Source organism: Elgaria multicarinata, chromosome 6 (assembly GCF_023053635.1).
Source record: "Elgaria multicarinata webbii isolate HBS135686 ecotype San Diego chromosome 6, rElgMul1.1.pri, whole genome shotgun sequence".
Lineage (NCBI taxonomy): Eukaryota > Metazoa > Chordata > Lepidosauria > Squamata > Anguidae > Elgaria > Elgaria multicarinata.
The window spans coordinates 28,379,575-28,398,766 of record NC_086176.1 but is presented as its reverse complement, the minus strand read 5'-3'; the positions used below and the strand labels follow the sequence as shown (position 1 = coordinate 28,398,766).

The 19,192-nt window shown below is 41.5% G+C and overlaps 1 protein-coding gene across 1 annotated transcript in view; it reads left to right on the top strand.

The window, feature by feature from the left end:
- The window catches only part of SVEP1 (sushi, von Willebrand factor type A, EGF and pentraxin domain containing 1), a 115,556-nt gene extending 111,597 nt beyond the window's left edge, over positions 1–3,959 (top strand). The window contains exons 48-49 of the mRNA XM_063129193.1: positions 1,978–2,071; positions 3,751–3,959. Of these exons, the coding sequence (XP_062985263.1) occupies positions 1,978–2,071; positions 3,751–3,781 (125 nt within the window). The 3' untranslated portion in view covers positions 3,782–3,959. The remainder of the gene's footprint in view (positions 1–1,977; positions 2,072–3,750) is intronic.
- The last annotated feature ends 15,233 nt before the right edge of the window (positions 3,960–19,192 follow it).

Below are 19,192 nucleotides of genomic sequence, written 5' to 3'. Positions count from 1 at the left end.
GAAGAGAACCTATGGTTTGTTGCTGGTTGTGAACTCTGGGTTGTTCATAAGTAACAAGCCATAGTTAAGCTATAGTGCAGGGTTTGCATGTGATGACAAACCATGATTCAGCTTCAGCCCATACTCTGGGTTGCCATTATATGCCATTATCTTGTGTTTTTTCCTGTTCTTGCTGGGGACCATTTTTCCTGTTTTTCCTGGAGATCCGATTTGATGTCACCGCCAGTTCCTGGGTTGAATTGGTGGAGGCATGCGGGAGCAAATGTACTGCCTCCTGCCTGCTCACCACTTTCACTTTCAATTAACCATCCATGAATGCCCCATTTATGGAATGTTTCATGATGTTTAAACCTGGAAACTCAGGGTTGTTCATGGGTTAAATAACTCAGAGTTAACCCAAAAAAACCATGGACAATTGTTGGGTTAACTCTGTGTTGTGTAACCCTTAAATAAGCCAGAGTTCTGTGTTCAGACAACACGAAACAACCCAAGAATGGGGTGTTCCTTTGTTAATTGAAAGCGAAAGTGGGCGAGTAGGTGGGAAACAGCATGCTTGCTCTTTCCCGCATATTCACAAACAACTCATAGTTAACAAACCATCGGGGTGGGGGGTTTTTTGTATTGTTTTTTGCGCAAAATCATGAACCATGCAGAGAGCTTCAGCTATTGTGCGTTATAAAAATGTAATAAATAAATAAAGTAACTCTAACCCATGGTATGCATTGTTGAATTCTGGATTGTCATGATGTGTGAAGGCAGCCACGTTAACAAACCATGGTTTGTTAACCATGAACAACCAAAAAAGTAAAAACATGGTTTATTGTTGAATAGTTTGTTGTACAGTGAAACCAACACGGCTATTTCATTGCTGTTTGGGCACATTTCCTACCATTATTTGTCTCTTGAAGTTTAGTTACATGCTATTTATACTGGCATGAGTTTTTTTGAAGTTTCTGCCTTTCCCATTTCATAGCCATGTACAATTGTTTAATAAAGAGAGAGATCCTTATCAGCTGTCTTGCATTTTGCATTCGTTTTGTACCTAACTCTTTTGATTTTCATTTGTTCTGTATTTCCTATGTTCCGGGTTTTGAAACTCGGGGCTGATTCACACATGCAAACTGATCTGTTTGCCTTGTACCATCTCCCCACTACCAGCCGACAAATTGGTTAAGCATACCTATTTCCAGTAACTTCTGTTTTCTGCTATCTTTATGTGTACAAGTAGAAATCCCCTTCAGTTCCATCCAAATCTGAATGGTGTTGGGAGTAGTGTAGGGACAGAAATAAGCCCAATTTTTTTCATATTTAGTTGTCAATCTATGTGTATATATTTTCTATTCCCAGAGAATAAGGGGTTTGAAATGGCAGAGAGTTTTATGCACTCTGAAATTCCTCAGGGAAAGCGTCTCCTTCCTGAAGTCTGAGGTGTCTCCATCAGAAGTTAAGCTGAGCAACTTCACTTGCTCTGCATCCTCTCTCCACTGGGACAAAAGCACAAGGCAGGCAAAATGGCTTTGATGCATGCAGGCTTTCTCCAATGACAGAAGCCCCTTGCACAACAAGCCCGTTTCCCAGTAGCTTTCATCTGGGTTTTTCTGAAGCAACAGTTTATAAAAGTTGTGGGTGGGGATTCCGTTATTCAGCAACAAAAAGCGAAAAAAGCCAGTGTGTACAAAATAGTGTAGGTGAGTACAGAGGAGAGATGACACCCATAAGACACAACATATGGGAAGGAAGGGACAGGAACAGGGAGGTGTATCTGTGAAGTGTGGAACAGTCCCTGCCACTAGTTATCCCACCCTGTTCCAAACAGAGCTCCTCTTGTTTCAGACCATGAGTACCTTTATACTTTTAAATATTTCTGTATTCACCCAGAGAACTAGAGATGTACAGTATGTTATAAACAAAGCACAATACACTGGATTGCCATAACTGAAATGAACGGTAATGTATGTCCATGTTCTTCTAATGCAGCTGTATGTCAGTCTCCGTGCTTAAATGGTGGGAAATGTATACGACCCAATCGGTGCCATTGCACTGCACAGTGGCATGGACATGACTGCTCTAGGTGAGTATGAAGTTTCTCATCATATCAGAGTTTGATTGAGGAAGGGGTTTTACCCAAATTCTGGTCTCTGTACTCGTGAAATGATGTATTCTCCGCCATTCACGACATGGCCTAGCTTAGCTATGACCTTTCAAGCAGGGCTGTGCAAAACAGCTAGTAGTTTTGTTTCGAGTTTCTAGTAGTTGCATTTTAATCTCTGTCCTTTTTATTATTTATTTATTTATTTATTTATTACATTTTTATACCGCCCAATAGCCGAAGCTCTCTGGGTGGTTCACAAAAATTAAAACCATCATAAAACAACCAACAAGTTAAAAACACAAATACAAAATACAATATAAAAAGCACAACCAGGATAAAACCACGCAGCAAAATTGATATAAGGTTAAAATACAGAGTTAAAACAGTATAATTTAAATTTAAGTTAAAATTAAGTGTTAAATTAAGTTTTTAATCTCTGTTCAAAAGAACAAGTTCTCTGCCAGCATCTTGAGCCAGCTACTCAGCCTCCTAGGTTAGTGGAGAACAATAGGGTGTCCTTCCTTTGCCTATCTACACAGTGATGACTGCTGAGGAGTGGGAGAAGCTGGCAGGGATTCAGTTGGCCTTGAAGGGAGCCTTGAAACTAAGGGCTCATCTACACCAAGCAGGATATGCCACTATGAAAGTGGTATGGAAGTGGTATTTAAAAGCCAGGAGCCACACCACTGCCTTATAGCGGTATTGAAGTGCCCTGCAGGATCTACACTACTGCTTTATAGTGGTACTGAAGTACACTGACAACTGTTGGGGCCCATGACACAGCTACACCAAGCAGGATATTTCACTATGAAAGTGGTATGAAAGCAGTATAGAAAAGCCAGGAGCCACACCACTGCCTTATAGCGGTATTGAAGTGCACTGCAGGATCTACACAACTGCTTTGTAGCGGTAATGAAGTGCACTGACAACTGTTGGATCCATGACACATCTACACCAAGCAGGATATAGCACTACAAAAGCAGTATATGGTATGTGTCATGCGCCCCAACAGTTGTCAGTGCACTTCAATACCGCTATAAAGCAGTAGTGTGGCTCCTGCCTTTTATATACCGCTTCCATGCCGCTTTCATAGTGGAATATCCTGCTTGGTGTAGATGAGCCCCAAGACACCAAGCTGTGCCTAATTTAGGGCGGTTTTCCTGAAAACGTCTCCATGACCCCTCTTCAACCCATGTGGTAACAATCATTTCAAAATTACTACATGCTAACTCTAATCCAATTTATATATCTCCACAACAGCATGCTACTGCATGTGGGTTCAGTATACTAAAAACCAGTCAAATTATCAGCAAAGGAATCAATAATTTTGAGAGAAAGCAAGGAAAAGTGAATCCAACCCTCTGCTACATACACCTGCACTCTGAACAGCTAATGATTTGATAGCGGCTGTGCCTGCACAGCCAACTCTGGTTTGCTGGATGGGGTGTGGGTGTGGGTGTGTCTCCTAATATCAGGAACTGTGTGCACGGCACTGGTTTATGTTTGGGGTTTTGCCACCTAGGCACAAAAGTCTGCTTCCAAGAGCTCATCGCCCTAGCAGGATCAGACCAGAAGTCTTCCTGATTCAGCATACCCTGCTCACATTTAATCAACTTCTTCTTCTTCTTTTTTGTCTCTTTGCTTGTTTGCTAATATAGGAAAAGGAAAAGTGGTTTACACCACTTTTAACTTCAGAGCGACCGCTGTGAACATTCTGATCATGATCCAGTGGCCCTTGGTACTACAGGAACTGTAAAATCAAATCCAGTGTGTTTTTGAAAACAAAACCTGTGTGTTTGCATTTTTAAATGTGTTTTTTTTTTAAAAAAAAAAATGTATAATATGTTCTTTACTTTTTTATTTTGGAAGGAGCCACCTTTATTTTTTTCACATGCAGAAGTATATCATTTATGCTGAATATGCTGCTGTCAATACACACAAAGGTACACTGAAAGAGAAAACCTTGGGATCTTTATTTTATTACTATTACTGTTTCAAATCCCTGAGCACAAGCTGTTCTCCATTGCCAATCAAAGAAGATGCTGTGGTTTGGGGACCAAACTCAATATGATGGTGGCAAAGGCATATTTCTTTTCACCTGTGTGCCTCATTCATTTAGAAAGTAAATAAACCGAGTGCATGAGAGAAGCGTGCTGAATTCACTCGACTCCCATGCCTTACTGTCTTATTGTCTATGGTTTCAACCTTTTCTCAATTCCTGGACCTGATGCTGGAAGCAAAACAGAAATGGAGAAAAGGGGCTGGATCAATGGAGAGATAAAAGGTAAGGACCAGGAGAGGTGAGGGTTCGAATCCTCTCGCCCACCTGCTCCTCTTACTTTAAAAGTAAACTCCTCCCCACAAGTTTTATATGTGAATGAGACAGACTCATGAATGATGGCCCTGATAGATCTGGTTTTGTCCTGAGGTACCTTCTGCAAACAACTTACCGTATTTCATTATTTGGGGGGGGGGAGGGAGATAATATTTTGTTACTGTATTCTGACTAAACTGTTAAACAAATTGGCTGGGATCTAAACATCTGCTTTTGGTATGGTAAATGGCTTGCTAATGCTCAGGGGTGTGTGTGTGTGTGTGTGTGTGTGTGTGTGTGTGTCTTTTAATTGAACAGCAGAGCCCTAGATCATAACAGAACACACAAACCCAAGTTTCAACCTTAGTTTTCCATGTACCGTGGAAGGATACTGTTTGAAAGTTGCAAGTCCAAAGCTGCCTTGGGTTGTGCGATGCTTTTAGACATGACCCTAATGAAATTAAAAAGGGTGGCTAATCCAGCTGTTGGATACACACATGCATGGATTGACAATAGAGCACCCCTGTGTGTGAAGCAACGCATTGCGAGCAAAAAGGAAATGGCTGCAGTCTGAAGGGTCTCCAAAGTATTCTTGGTGTATTTTATTCAAATTGGTTTTACTGGGAAAGTACATTTTACTGTAGATTTGTTGTTTATTTAAAACACGTACACACACACAATGTTGATTTGGTGTTTGGTTGCCATCTGGCACAAACTGAAACAAGCAAAACAATAATTCCTGTTTTCATGAAAACAAGTGGAAATTAGGCTTATTTGCTTACTATTGATCATTTTTGTTTACAGTCCATTTCCCATCCCCCTGTCCAAGCAAAACAAATACTCCCCAATTTCCATCCAAATCTGGTAACTAGTAGCCAAATGTCTTGGAGCAAAAATATTATACCATGTTGTTGTTTTCCCCCCAAACACTACTGATAAATATATTTATTCCTGAAAGATCATACATAAGTATGTCCCGGTTCAAAGTATCTGATGGCTACCCTAGTGATCCAAAACAAATGACTGGAGTAGTCATCAGCAGAGAACTCAACCACAATGATTTAGTCACTGCTAAAATTGAAAGGTGGCTAGGAACAAAGGAGAAAGTTGGCATTTCATATCTGGGCCAAGTGAAGATTGGTGTATTGTATTCATGAATTTATTTTTATCTACTGCTTTCCAGCCTTGGAAATGGGTGCTTCCATATTGGCTGTTTTCTCCGGACAGTCCAGACCACATCTCTAACAGACAATTGCATTCCAGAATCCTGCTTTTTCTCCACAGGCCTGCTGTCCCCGCCCCCTTCAATGCTCATTTTTGGCTTCAAACAGGATTGTAGCATACTCCTTGGATAAGTAGGTGGGCATAGCATTACTAGCGTGTCTTCTGCGGAGGAGAGTTCTTTTACCCATCTAATGACATGGCAGGTGACAGTCTCATTATCCACACTTTTCTGGTTCACCTGCCATTAGGATTTGAAGACGTGCAATAGCACAAAGCACCAATTTTTTTTATTGTTATTATGAATGCATTAAAAACACAGTTGCCCATAAGCGACAGGCTTTTCTGCAGTGGTGGTCAAGTACTGCAGGTTTTTGTTAGCTTTGGAACTGCATGGATAGAAACAATAGATTAAAAAAATCAACGACTTTTTAGGAGGTTTGTAGTGGAGTTGGGCAAAATCCATACTTAAAATTTTCAGATTGTGAATCTGCCTTGCACCTTTAAAAGAAATGTGCAAAGCTGCACCTGCTCAGTGGAGTTTATGCACAGGTTTCACAGACAGGGTAGAAACCAGGGAATGAGATTATTACTTATCTATAATTTACTTGATATGTCCACCAATACTTTGCCACTCACACATTGGTAGCGTGGGCGGGAGTCTCAGGATATTATCAGATAAAATAGCTCATTCTGTGGAACGACATTTATGATTCCAGTTTCAGCTGACTGTGAAAGAGCACGAACTATGTAGTGCTAAAACTCTCCAGTGTGGAAACATACAATGTTCTGATAGCTGTCCGTGAGCCTCCCTACAAAACGGAAGGCAATAATTGTAGCCCATGTTACACGTTCAGGTTCTCCCTCCCTCTGGCATGCACATGTGAAAAAAAATATGTTTTATGTTTTTGCAAGGGGTTTAGATATTTAGAAGAAACAGGATGAAAAGGGCTGACATTCTAACCCTTTCAACCTGAACATTTTAGAAATTAAGAGGAGAGGAAGAGGAAAGAATGGAAACGTATTTCTAAGATACGGTTGCCCTTTCCATTTTTAAGAAGAAAACAAAAGAAATGTCTTTTGCCCCCCCCCCAAAAAAAAATCAGAGAGAGTGCAATTTGTCCCTTATATTAATAGCATTTAATAAATAATCCTAACAATATATTCAGGTCCACTGAAGTTAATTTCTTTCACCTTTGTTTTTCTAATTGTCTGCTTCTATTATTACAGCAGCAGCCAACAGTCACCGTAACATAACGCACATAGAAATTGAGGTGCACACTGCCTAATTCACACTGTCCTGGAAAATACATCACTAATATTGGCAATGCTTAGTTTATCTTCACCCACTAACCAAAGACATGGCTTTAAGAGCTTACAGTTCTACAAAACCTTATAGTATGATGCAGCCCAACATTATATGTGTTTCCTCAGTAGTAAATCCCACTGGGTTCAATGGGGCTTACTCCTAAGTAAGTGTACATAATAGATAGGATTTCGGCCTTAAGAAATCTTCATGAAATGGGAAAGACGGGAAATTAAAAACTAAGCTATCATTCTGGTTCTTGATTCTTTGGGAAATTCACCCATTTGCCACTGTATGCATCTTGTGTGTGTGTGCTTATCCTTACAAATCTCGCCTTCCCCCAAGAAGCCCGTATTTTAAGCCTAACACTTTTGTTCTGTGAGGCCGGGAAATGTTGGAGAGGGATAATGAACCCAGATGGGCTTTTTTTAGCACTAGCAGGTCATACACTTTCCAGTTTACATGGATGAACAAGACAAGGTTCAAAAGTTGAACCAGAAAGAAGCCTGAAGATACAGCACTGCTGGTTGGAAGTGTGATGCCTAGAGGTAAAAGGCTAGATGGTAAAATTAGGTCACTGTTTGCAGTACTAGATCCTCAAAGAAATCGTCACCACTTTTTGAAATTAACTTTTAAATACAAATAATGTATTGTCATTTATGTTACCACTTGTCATGTGTTTTAAGAACTTCTGTGTGATGCACTTTACATTGTAAATAAAGTTGCACCCCATTTAGTACCTGTAATGCTAATTTGTATTTCTTTTCATTAATGCCTGGTAACTGCTTCTTTAATGTCTCTGACAATGGGCTCTCTGGCAATTTAGGCAGAAAGTGGGAGCCTTCTAATTAAGGCTGTGCACCGCCTCAGATGGTAATCCCAAATCCAAAGCAGATGGGGTGATTTGGACCTCCGGGTCTCCGGATTGATTTGGAGATTTGGATGCCATTTTAGGCCAAACCATGTGTTTTTTCCCAATAGACTATCATTGGAAAAAAACACATGCCTATAAGTTTGTTTAATTTTTAACATAGAAACTTGGTAAACTTAGAAATGGCCTTGTGTAATGTGTATGTCACGTGTGTTAATTTTCAGACATATCTGTTCAGCGGTTCTGTTGCTATTAATTTTTTTAAAAAAAAACTTTTAAAAGGGAGGGGGAGAAGGAGTTGGGGGGGAAGGTGATTGACAGTTTGACCTGCCAATTGTCCTGAAACCTCTAACACTGTATCCCCAATCCTGCTCAAGTGTCCAGCAGCCACCAATCACAATGGTGAAGGAGGGCTTAACAAGGGAGAGAGCCTTGTGTCTTTGTGGGGTAGATGTTGAAGGAGAAAGACTGTTTGAGCCTTGTGTTGGTGGTGTAGAGTTTTTAGGAGGTGTTTGGTGGATTTTTGCTTAAGTCAAAAATTAAAAATTTTTGACTTAAAGCGAGAGAGGCAGGCGATGAGAGAGGCCTGCGAGAGAGGCAGGCGATGTCATGTGAGTAATTTGCGAGTGCCCAGTAACGAGCGTGCAGTAAAATGCTCGTCGGATGGAGCTTGTCAGATGGATCCCACGCGAGAGAGGCAGGCGATGTCATGTGAGTAATTTGCGAGTGCCCAGTAACGAGCGTGCAGTAAAATGCTCGTCGGATGGAGCTTGTCAGATGGATCCCACGCGAGAGAGGCAGGCGATGTCATGTGAGTAATTTGCGAGTGCCCAGTAACGAGCGTGCAGTAAAATGCTCGTCGGATGGAGCTTGTCAGATGGATCCCACGCGAGAGAGGCAGGCGATGTCATGTGAGTAATTTGCGAGTGCCCAGTAACGAGCATGCAGTAAAATGCTCGTCAGATGGAGCTTCAAGTCAAGTTTAAAGCCAAAAGACCCTTAAGAAACTGTAAGAAAGGGGAGGAGAGACCTTGAAGTTGCCCGTCCACAGTTAGCCCCTCATCGGCAGACTATGCAGGCTCACAGGTTATTTGGTCGCAGTTCTTCACACACTGTGGTGAGATGCATTTCTATTTAAATGAAAATCGTAATTTCTAGATTTTCACCTATACATATAAATTAGCACATGCAATTTTTGTGCAATCATATGTCCTCTTCCCCCGCAATGTATAATTAGCCAACCTAACTATCAGACTCTCTGGATGCTCTTGGCCCACCCTTGCTTTCTGGACCATCCCTCTGAGAATCATTATCTCTTCCGCTGTGTGGCTGAGAGGTAGAGGAAGGGATGGGGGTAGCACAGAGAGAGAAAGAGCTATGCAAGTGTTGCATTGGAGGAGGAAGAAAACATGTACAGATCAAGCAGGCCTTGCAAAGCTGACTGTCCATCTTTGCTACATAACAAGTCGAGGGGGGAGGGACTCCTATGAGTAACAGCAGGATGCAAACTACAGGAGCTCAGGAAGTCCAAAAAGCCTAACACTGAACCATAGTGCCCCTGACATAATGACAGCAGTTCTGCAAACTCAAGCCATAATTGGCTGTGGTCCGTGGGTTAATGGCTCTTCATAGGGAAATGATTCCCCACCTGTGCTCTAGAGTGACTATTCAAAAATGGTGGGTTTTTAAAAAAAACTTTTAATAAATATAGAATACAAAGCCATGAAAAGATACAAACAGTGTGATAATGGAATAGCCTGCCAATAGATATAAAACACAGAGAAGCTTAATTTACTTCATTTCCTGCAAAACTGTTATTACCGTTGCTTAACGAAACAAATGCCCATCTTTAAAAACCAATCGTAAAAGCAATGATTTCAGGTCATTTGGCCTTGCTTCACTACTTACAGAAAAGAAAATGACAGAAGGGGAATTTCCACAAGTTCATCTTTTCTTTCCCTTGTTTCATAAGCAGCATCTGCCAAAATGTTTGCTTCTACACAATCATGAAAAGTAGAGGAACTCTTTTCATTTATAAACTTCATCCCAGGTACCTGCTTCCCTCAGATTATCCTCGTAGCGCTAAGCTTTTGCAGTTGTTGTTTTTGCTACTGGGCGACAGCGATCCTTTGCATACCAGGAAGTGAGTTTAAGAGGGGGGGAAAATCAACGGATGACCCCATTCAATTCAAATGTGGTATGCTTAAAGCTCTCCCTAATATCTATTACTGTACCAATTTTGGTGTCTTTATCTTTAAAGCTTACGCAGACGTAAGCATTTCTTTAAAATCCTGCTCCTGTGCCCGAGCGGCGGCTCAGAAGATACGCTCAAAATGTAGGGGCTAAATACGACGAATCTTTTTGCTTTATTGCACAATTAAGGCAGGATGCATGGGAGGACTTCACAATCAAAGCAGATTCTAAGGTGGAAAACTTCGGAGTCCTTTGCATGCAATTCGCAGTGATTGCACAGTATAACGCTGGTGTGATAAAACCCTTCAAAACCCGTTCACTTAGGTTCAGAGGCAGCCCAAAGCATGGGAGTAAGCAGCAGGCAGCGAGCCCTTCCCACAGTGCATTTTTGGCAAGGAATGTTTTCAGAGCAGAGTCTGAAGGTCCATGATGCAGCAACCTTGCTGAAATTAAGCAGGCCTAGCTCCTACGTGGGGGGCAGGGGAGTCTGTTGGGAAATATAAACGTTCCATGATAAAAGAAAAGTGGGCATGAACAAATACATAGAAATTTACATGCCTAAGTTCTGGTTTGCATTCAAAGTGAACCCAACACTCACTCTTCTGTGGCGGTCCAGATGTTTTGGCATCATCCCTCACCATCAGCTATGCTGTTTTAGGGTGACCATATGACCGGATTTGTCCGGGTTTTTGATGGCAAATCCGGGAGGGGGAGGGGAAATCTGGATTTTTTTTCAAAGAGCAGCTCTAATGGGAATTAACAAAAATGCTAATAACTCTGTCATTTTTTTAAGATAAAGACATGAAACTTGGCACAATGGTAGCTCTTAGGAAGGGCTTTAGTCATACCAAATTTGAAACAGATCCGTTCATCCATTGATTTTTTAGGATTTTTTTAAAAATTGAGGTTTTAAAATTATTTTTTAAATCATAATTTTTAAAGATATAGAGATGAAACTTTGCACCATGAAAGGATTTCGGTAGAGCTTTAGCCACACCAAATTTGAAACCGATCCGTTCATCCATTGATTTTTTGGGAATTTTTTAAAAATTGAGGTTTTAAAATTATTTTTAAAATTGTCATTTTTAAAGTTAAAAAGATGAAACTTTGTACCATGATAGGATATAGGTAGAGCTTTAGCCACACCAAATTTGAAACAGATCCGTTCATCTATTGATTTTTTAGGAATTTTTTAAAAATTGAGGTTTTAAAATTATTTTTTAAACTGTCATTTTTAAAGATAAAGAGCTGAAAGTTGGCACCATGAAAGCTTTTAGGTAGAGCTTTAGCTGTACCAAATTTGAAACAGCTCTGGGGGCAGTAGTAAACCCTGTTAACAACAACAGCAGCTTGCAATGAGTGAAGATACAGTCAGAAAAAATATTTGAGGGAAGGGGAGTATGTAGCAAAAGCTTCAAAGTACAGCAAAACCTACAAAAGTAGGAGTGAGTGACATTAATTTCAGATAAATTGAATCTCTCACTTGTTCTTTATTTCAGTGATTTTAACATTAAGATGCTATGTAGAACAGATTTGTCTTAAATGTGTGCTATAAAATCAGACATGTGACCAAGGCTATGTTCGGGTGGGCACGCCCCCTTGGTACTGGACACACCCCCTTGGGGGCGACCATGTTGTCCTCCTTTTTGGTTTCCAAAATATGGTCACCCTATCTTAGGCTGTTGGCAGTTGTAGGCAAAACATCTGCCCGCTCCTGATTTATACCCAGCTTTTCGATAACAGTTCCCAGACACCTTGGGTAACACCAGGCCCCCAGGGGTCCAAAGTTTCTCCAGACTCTTCATTCTTGTAGGAAGCAGGAAGCAGACCTCGGTGTGATTCCAATGGACCAAGACCTTGTTGCAGTATCAGAAACTTCCTGTTTCTATCCCCTACAGCAAGTGTGCGCAGACTTTAAGCTTGTGGATTCTGTTTTGTTTTTATTAGAACTCCGAAATCCATTAGCCATAGCGTCATGCACACACACACACACACACAATGAGCGTTTAAGCAGCAAAAAATCCCACAACTTGCAGCATTTTGAATGCTGGGAGTTGTAGGACTCCCCCCCCCCTTCTAAGCCTGCATAAGATTGTGCCCTTGCTGACAGAAATGGGAAATTGTAAGTGGTTCGTTCTAAATGTTACTCATCTGCAGCAAATGTCAGATGACACTGTCTGCCCTGTTCAGTTGCTCAATGGGAATTCTTTTAGAATTACTACATCTCAGATAGCAAACTGCTTTGTAAACTGCTCAGTCAGAAGCAGTACAGCCATCTGGACAGGAAACCCAAGGGCAGGCTTATCATCACATAGAGGCCTATTTATAGCTGCATGGAGACTGGGGAGTTTCCAAACACAAACCCTGAAGATGCATTGCCCAGAAGAGTGATGATATTCCACCTGTTCTGGAGGGGGTTGCACTGCCCTAAAGGATCAGGTTCACAATTTGGGTGCTCATTTGGATCCCACATTGTCACTTGAGGCACAGGTGGCCGGCACGGCAGGAGCTGTATTTGACAGGTTAGGCTGATCAGTGCTGGCTCCAGGTTTTGAGGGCTGTGGGCAAGTGACTGTCAATGAGGGACCCTCCCACAGTGAATCTTCCATCTCAACTCGATTGCCAGTAGCTGCTCCTGCTCCTCAGCCTTTCATTGCTACCATTTGCTTGCTTGAAAGGCAGAGAGCCCTTGAGCAAATAGGCTGTGACACATACTGCTCTTCCTCACCATTGTCTGGACCAGAGTGAGAGACAGGTAGATTGCCATGGGGACAGGGAGGAAAAACTCCAAGCAGGTCTTGCCAGATGGCCTTTTTGGGGTGGGTGGGCACTCAACAGTGCCTGACCATGTCTACCCTTGGTTAGGTTGACCATTTGAAAAGGAGGACAGGGCTCCTGTATCTTTAACAGTTTATTTATTTATTTATTTATTTATTTATTACATCTTTATACCTGCCAATAGCCGAAGCTCTCTGGGTGGTTCACAAAAATTAAAACTTGGGTTGAAAAGGGAATCCCAGGTGGTGTCATTTGCATGCATGCAACACCTGGTGAAATTCCCCCTTCATCACAACAGTTAAAGCTGCAGGAGCCCTGCCCCCTTTTGTATCTGGTCACACTAGGCAGGGCTCCTGCAGATATCTCTGGGGAATGTCTCATTTGCCCATACCTGCTGCAGAGCACTGGGAAATGGTATCCCCCACAGGAAACAGAGGTTTGCACCATAATGGTCTTAAAGGTATGAATGCTTTCTTTCTATAAATCCATGAAAGTAAAACTATTTCTAATGGTATTTATAAAAATGTTTTTTTCTTTCCATTGCATCTTTTATTTGTTTCCAAAATTCCTTTGCCTTCTCACACTTCCATCACAGATGCAAAAAAGTCCAATATTAGATTCACATTTCCATCTTCCCATGTACCATCTGGTCATTACTTTAAAAGAGGTTCCCTGTATACTGGTTACACAATGAAAAATTATACTCCACATTCCATATATACTTCCAGATAATCAAATGCTAGTAATACTCCTGTATCTTGTGTCAAACCTATCACATAAATTCAGGGCTTTTTAAATGGAAAAGCTTTAAAAATATATACTACTATCACTTGGAAAGCGATCACCAGAACATGGTGAAGGGACCACTTAATTTTCCAGATCTCCATCGGTCATGTTTAGAAATGAACAAAACTCTGGACTCTTCTTTAAAGCGGACTCTTTAAAGTGGATTCATGTCCCAACTTCTGCATTTCTCTTCTGTGTGAAAACTTTGAGAAGCGGGATTTACTTTCCCCTTCCTACGTTGCTTTTGTCCTGCTCAGATAGTGCTTTCAGACAGGGGGCAATCACTCCACTCTGCTTCCTGCTTCTCTTCCACATTTGAAACAAGTTGAATTACACGGGAGCAGAGCAGCGACCACGTGACCTGTACTTTTAAACCTACCAGCAAATATAGTTGAATGGGAACACCACCCTCTAGTGGGTGTTTTGTAGCACAACTTTCAGAAGAATTGGGTTTTCCGAGGTTTATTTTTTAAACAAATTAACTGGGGAAAAGAGTGGGAGATGTACAGGAGGCTCACAACATCGTCAAAAGAACCTGCGAACTTCCATGAGTGGCTAGTCATGAGTGTGCTACAAATCGCTCGTTTAAAGAAGCCCTATTGCTATTTGTTGTGTAAGAAATAGAGCCAAGGAAGATTCTGAAAGGACATGACTTCACATGACCCCACATGACTTCACAATATGATCCCCCTGGGGGTGGGGGAGGAATTAATATATGGAATCCTTTTCTTTAGAACGTCTGATGAATGATGAAGTAATAAACATGCCCTTTCTGATTACACCCTAAGGAAGTACTGTAAACATGCTGTTCACTCATGAACATGTGAATATAGCCTTAATTTAGAATACACACACACACCCAAACTATCAGCATTTTAGTACTTTGGGAAAGCTCAGATCTGTTCCTTTATCTTTCTTGTGATCCTCTGCAGCATAACTTTAATCATACAAATTAATAAGTGTAATCTCTAAAGATTGGTGCCAAAATCCTGTACGGCTGCGGAAATCTCTTTTGACAGAACGTCTTGTTATGCCAGTCTTAAATAGATCCTTGTAGATAAAGCATTTGAGTAAAAACATTTTGGAGTATTTGGATGCCAAGTAATGAGTTTATCTATAAATAAACTCATTACTATATTCAAGTGTAATTCCACATATCTTTGTTTTTACTTTATCCTCATGTATTGTGTGGTGCTCTTTTCTCTCTTTTGCTCCTATAGCCTATATTTGGACATGTAAAACCTACCCTACTGTGAAAGAAAATCAAAATCAAAGCATCTTTCAATAAAAATATAAATCACAAGAAAATGTAAAAAGAACAAATCTGCAGCAAAAAACGTTATAAAGTAGTATCATAAAAATTGGAACAACAGCAGCAGCCTGATACACATTTACTACAACTATATTTAATTAGACCAACAGCATCTTTAATTGGGCCAACAGCATCAGACCAGAACATATCTACTACTATTACCATATTTAGCTTGACCAACAGCATATTTAATTGCACCAACAGCAACAGACTATAACTTATCTTCTTCTACTACTACTACTAGTAGTAGTAGTACTAGTAGTGGAGCCAGGGCTCACAGTGATGCAGCACCAGCCCTTTTTGATTGAGCAGGGATGCTGATGTCATCTGCCACCCCCCTTGGACTTCGCCATTTCCTCTGGTTCTAGCTGCAATCCTCACACTACTGAACTTCCCCCACTGGGGGGGAAATGAAATTTTCCAGTGACAATATATTGTTTCCTGTTGTAATGTAAAGTATTTTGCGGTGACTTGGCCTTGAATGTGCAATTAAGTCCCATTAGCTTTATGGCCTGCTCCTGGTAGAAATGAAAATTGCTAGAACTGCTTTGAATTTTTGGACTCTCCTTGGGGGTGTAGTTATTCTGGGTACCTGCATTTCAAAATTGACCACTGCTCCACTGAGTACTACTACAGCACATTGGATTAATAAACATTATTCTATGTACAATACAGACCACAGAAGAGAGTTTATGTATATTTATTTATTATTAATATACATTATTATTATTAATGTATATTAATATATTATTAATATTAATATATTAATATGTATTAATAAATTATTAATACATATTATAATATATTATATTAATATATGTATTAATATATTAATATTATTATTAATGTATATTATTAATATATTATTATTAATATACATTTATATTCCACCTTTTTTCCTCTTGCAAGGAACCCAAGTTGTTTACAGGATTCTCTCTCTCTCCTCTGCCTTTTCTCCTCACAATAATCTTGTGAGGTAGGCTAAGCTGAGAGTCAGTGATTGGCCCAAAGTCACTCATGGTCCACCACTCATGGCTGAGGGATGTACAAGAACCCAGATCTCCTGGGTCCCAGTCCAACACTCTAACCACTACAACACACTGACTATATAGGAGTGATGTAAAAGCAGAAGGACTGAAACAGAAGCATTTGAGAAGGGGTAACAAGGAATTCAGATAGGATTGCTAACCTTTTATTTATTTATTTTTTAAAAAAGATTCACCTCCTTGGACAGTAAGATCTTATTGTGTACAGAGATAAGAGTCTAATGGAATCTGGCAAGTGCTGTATATGGCAGAATGAGGATGAACCCTCAATGAGACATGGGGGCCATCTAAATGGAGACACTTTCCAACACAATTCTGTTTTACACTGCATTTTCTGGAAATCGGATTTGCTCCTTCCATGGCACATGCAGCCAATTACAGTGGGGTATCCCACAACCCCCCAAAAGAACTTTGTGTGGCAGACAGGTGGATCCTCAAGGCATCAACAAGCTCCTACATGCCCCTTCTTCTCTCCAGCGGCCTCAGGCAGCAGGTTCAACAGGAGTAGCTAGGCCACAGGGCTGAGAGTAGGCAGCTGAATGGAAGATTAATGGCGCCTCTCTCTCCCATGGCAGCACCAGCACCGCAGGCTCTACAGAGGCCTATTCCTGGAAGGAGGAGGATACACACGGCCAGCCCAGCTCTTTTCTTTTTATTCCCCTCCTCGCAGTTCCACACTTCTGTAGCTGAAAAGGAGTTGAACCTCAATGGGAATTATTTCCGAGTCAACATGTTTACCGGGCTGTTCTCAGAGCAGAAGTGGAGATTTCCAAAGAACAGAAGTCAACCCAAAGTGCAGGCTCAATGTCTTAAAAGTTGACAAAAGTGCTTCAACTTGGAAGGTTTCCAACAATGATTCGTAGTTACAAAGAATTGTATATTGGAGGCACTGTCTGAGTACCTCCATTCATTAGGGTGGGTGGTTCTTTTTTAAGTTCTCAATAGGCTGTTGCTTCATATTATTTCTTCAGTTATTTCTATTCAGTGGTGCCATCAGGGCATGACTTTGGGATGGAAGTCCAGGGCTCCACAAAACAGAATAAACAGGAGGCCCCAAATGCAGCCAGGCTGGATTAACACATTTTGAAGTTATATCTGTTACCATCTAAGGAGAAAGCCCTCATAAAACCATTAAGTGTGTCGAGATTCTAAAATTACCTGTCTTCACCACTGCCCCTGTTTAACTCAGAGACCTTATATTATATTTTCCCATGAATTACAAATAGCAATTCATCCATTTTAAAGAGCTACTTGTGGTGGGATGTGTCTGTGTATGCAATTCTTGACCTTAGGATTTGGATCATTACCAGGCTAATGCCTTTTCAGCTCCAGATACTGATTACCTACCTGAACATGGGCAGTAAATAATGGCCAATCCTATAATCATATGCAGTTAAACTAGGGTGACCGTATGAAAAGGAGGACAGGGCTCCTGTATCTTTAACTGTTGTATTGAAAAGGGAATTTCAGCAGGTGTCATTTGTATATGTGGGGAACCTGGTAAAATTTCCTCTTCATCACAACAGTTAAAGCTGCAGGTGCCCTGCCCTCTTTTAAATCTGGTCACAGTATAGCTGCAGTATAGCTCCTGCACCTTTAACTGTTGTGATGAAGAGGAAATTTCACCAGGTGCGACATGCATACAAATGACACCTGCTGAAATTCCCTTTTCTATGCAACTGTTAAAGATACAGGAGCCCTGTCCTTCTTTTCATATGGTCGCCCTAGTTAAACCTCAAAAAAACCAAGATTATGGCAACCAGCTTGATTGATAACTGGCAAATAGAGGGAGAAAACGTGGAGGCAGTGACAGACTTTGTATTTCTGGGTGCAAAGATTACTGCAGACACTGACTGCAGCCAGGAAATCAGAAGACGTTTACTTCTTGGGAGGAGAGCAATGACAAATCTTGATAAAATAGTTAAGAGCAGAGACACCACACTGACAACAAAGGTCCGCATAGTTAAAGCAATGGTATTCCCCGTAGTAACCTATGGCTGCGAGAGCTGGATCATAAGGAAAGCTGAGCGAAGGAAGATAGATGCTTTTGAACTGTGGTGTTGGAGGAAAATTCTGAGAGTGCCTTGGACTGCAAGAAGATCAAACCAGTCCATACTCCAGGAAATAAAGCCAGACTGCTCACTTGAGGGAATGGTATTAAAGGCAAAACTGAAGTACTTTGGCCACATAATGAGAAGACAGGATACCCTGGAGAAGAGGCTGATGCTAGGGAAAGTGGAAGGCAAAAGGAAGAGGGGCCGACCAAGGGCAAGATGGATGGATGATATTCTGGAGGTGACAGACTTGACCTTGGGGGAGCTGGGGGTGGCGACAGCCGACGGAACGCTCTGGCGTGGGCTGGTCCATGAAGTCACGAAGAGTCGGAAGCGAATGAACGAATAAACAACAACAACAACAAATAGAGAGGTAGGCAAGGTGAAACCAGGATGGTCCAAGAAATGCCTGGCACAAGGCTTGGAGGTTGTAGGTAAGATCAGTGGGGTGTCTATATGCTCTATTGACCCCATAGTGGCTGCTCAGTAGTGCTGCATTGTTTACATGACGCAGACACCAATTCCAGGACTCCACACCGCACACCCAAAATTGCACATTTTCAAACTCTTGGTTTACCATGACTTTTACCTTTGCTCCTAGGTCATCCCAATGTTTCCTGGCTTCGGTTTGGGTTACCCACTGGGTATAGCTTGGGTAAGTGTGGAAACACAGGACAGGGGCCAGGCTTGACAACAGAATGGCCGCCAGCACTGCAGATAGCTCACGCTTCCTCCTGCCCAGCCTAGCTTTATTGATTTAGCCTCGCACAGCAGTGCTGCTTTTGAGCTGATCTCCTTCCAATGTGTATGGACACCCACCCACCCCATGAAGAAGCAGGACAATATAGAGTTTTCCACTGAGCAAGGCATCCCCATTCATTAAGTGAAGGGACCTGACCCATGCTTGCATTTTATCGTGCTGCAGATCACTCTTCTTCTTTGAAATTAATGGGGGCAACACAGAGAGAGAGAGAGAGAAAGAGAGAGGGAGGGAGGGAGGGAGGGAGGGAGGGAGAGAGAGGACCCCTGTGTTCACACAGATGGGGAGGCAGATTCACAGAGGCAGTAGCTGTAGAATAAAAGGGCAGAGCAAATCTATCCACTATGCCATCACCTGACTGTGGCCAGAGCTATCTGTTATGGGTGTGGCTGCTGCCCCATATCCTCCTCCTCCTCTCTCCCCTGGCAACATTAACTAGTACAAAAGGTGAGTCATTGT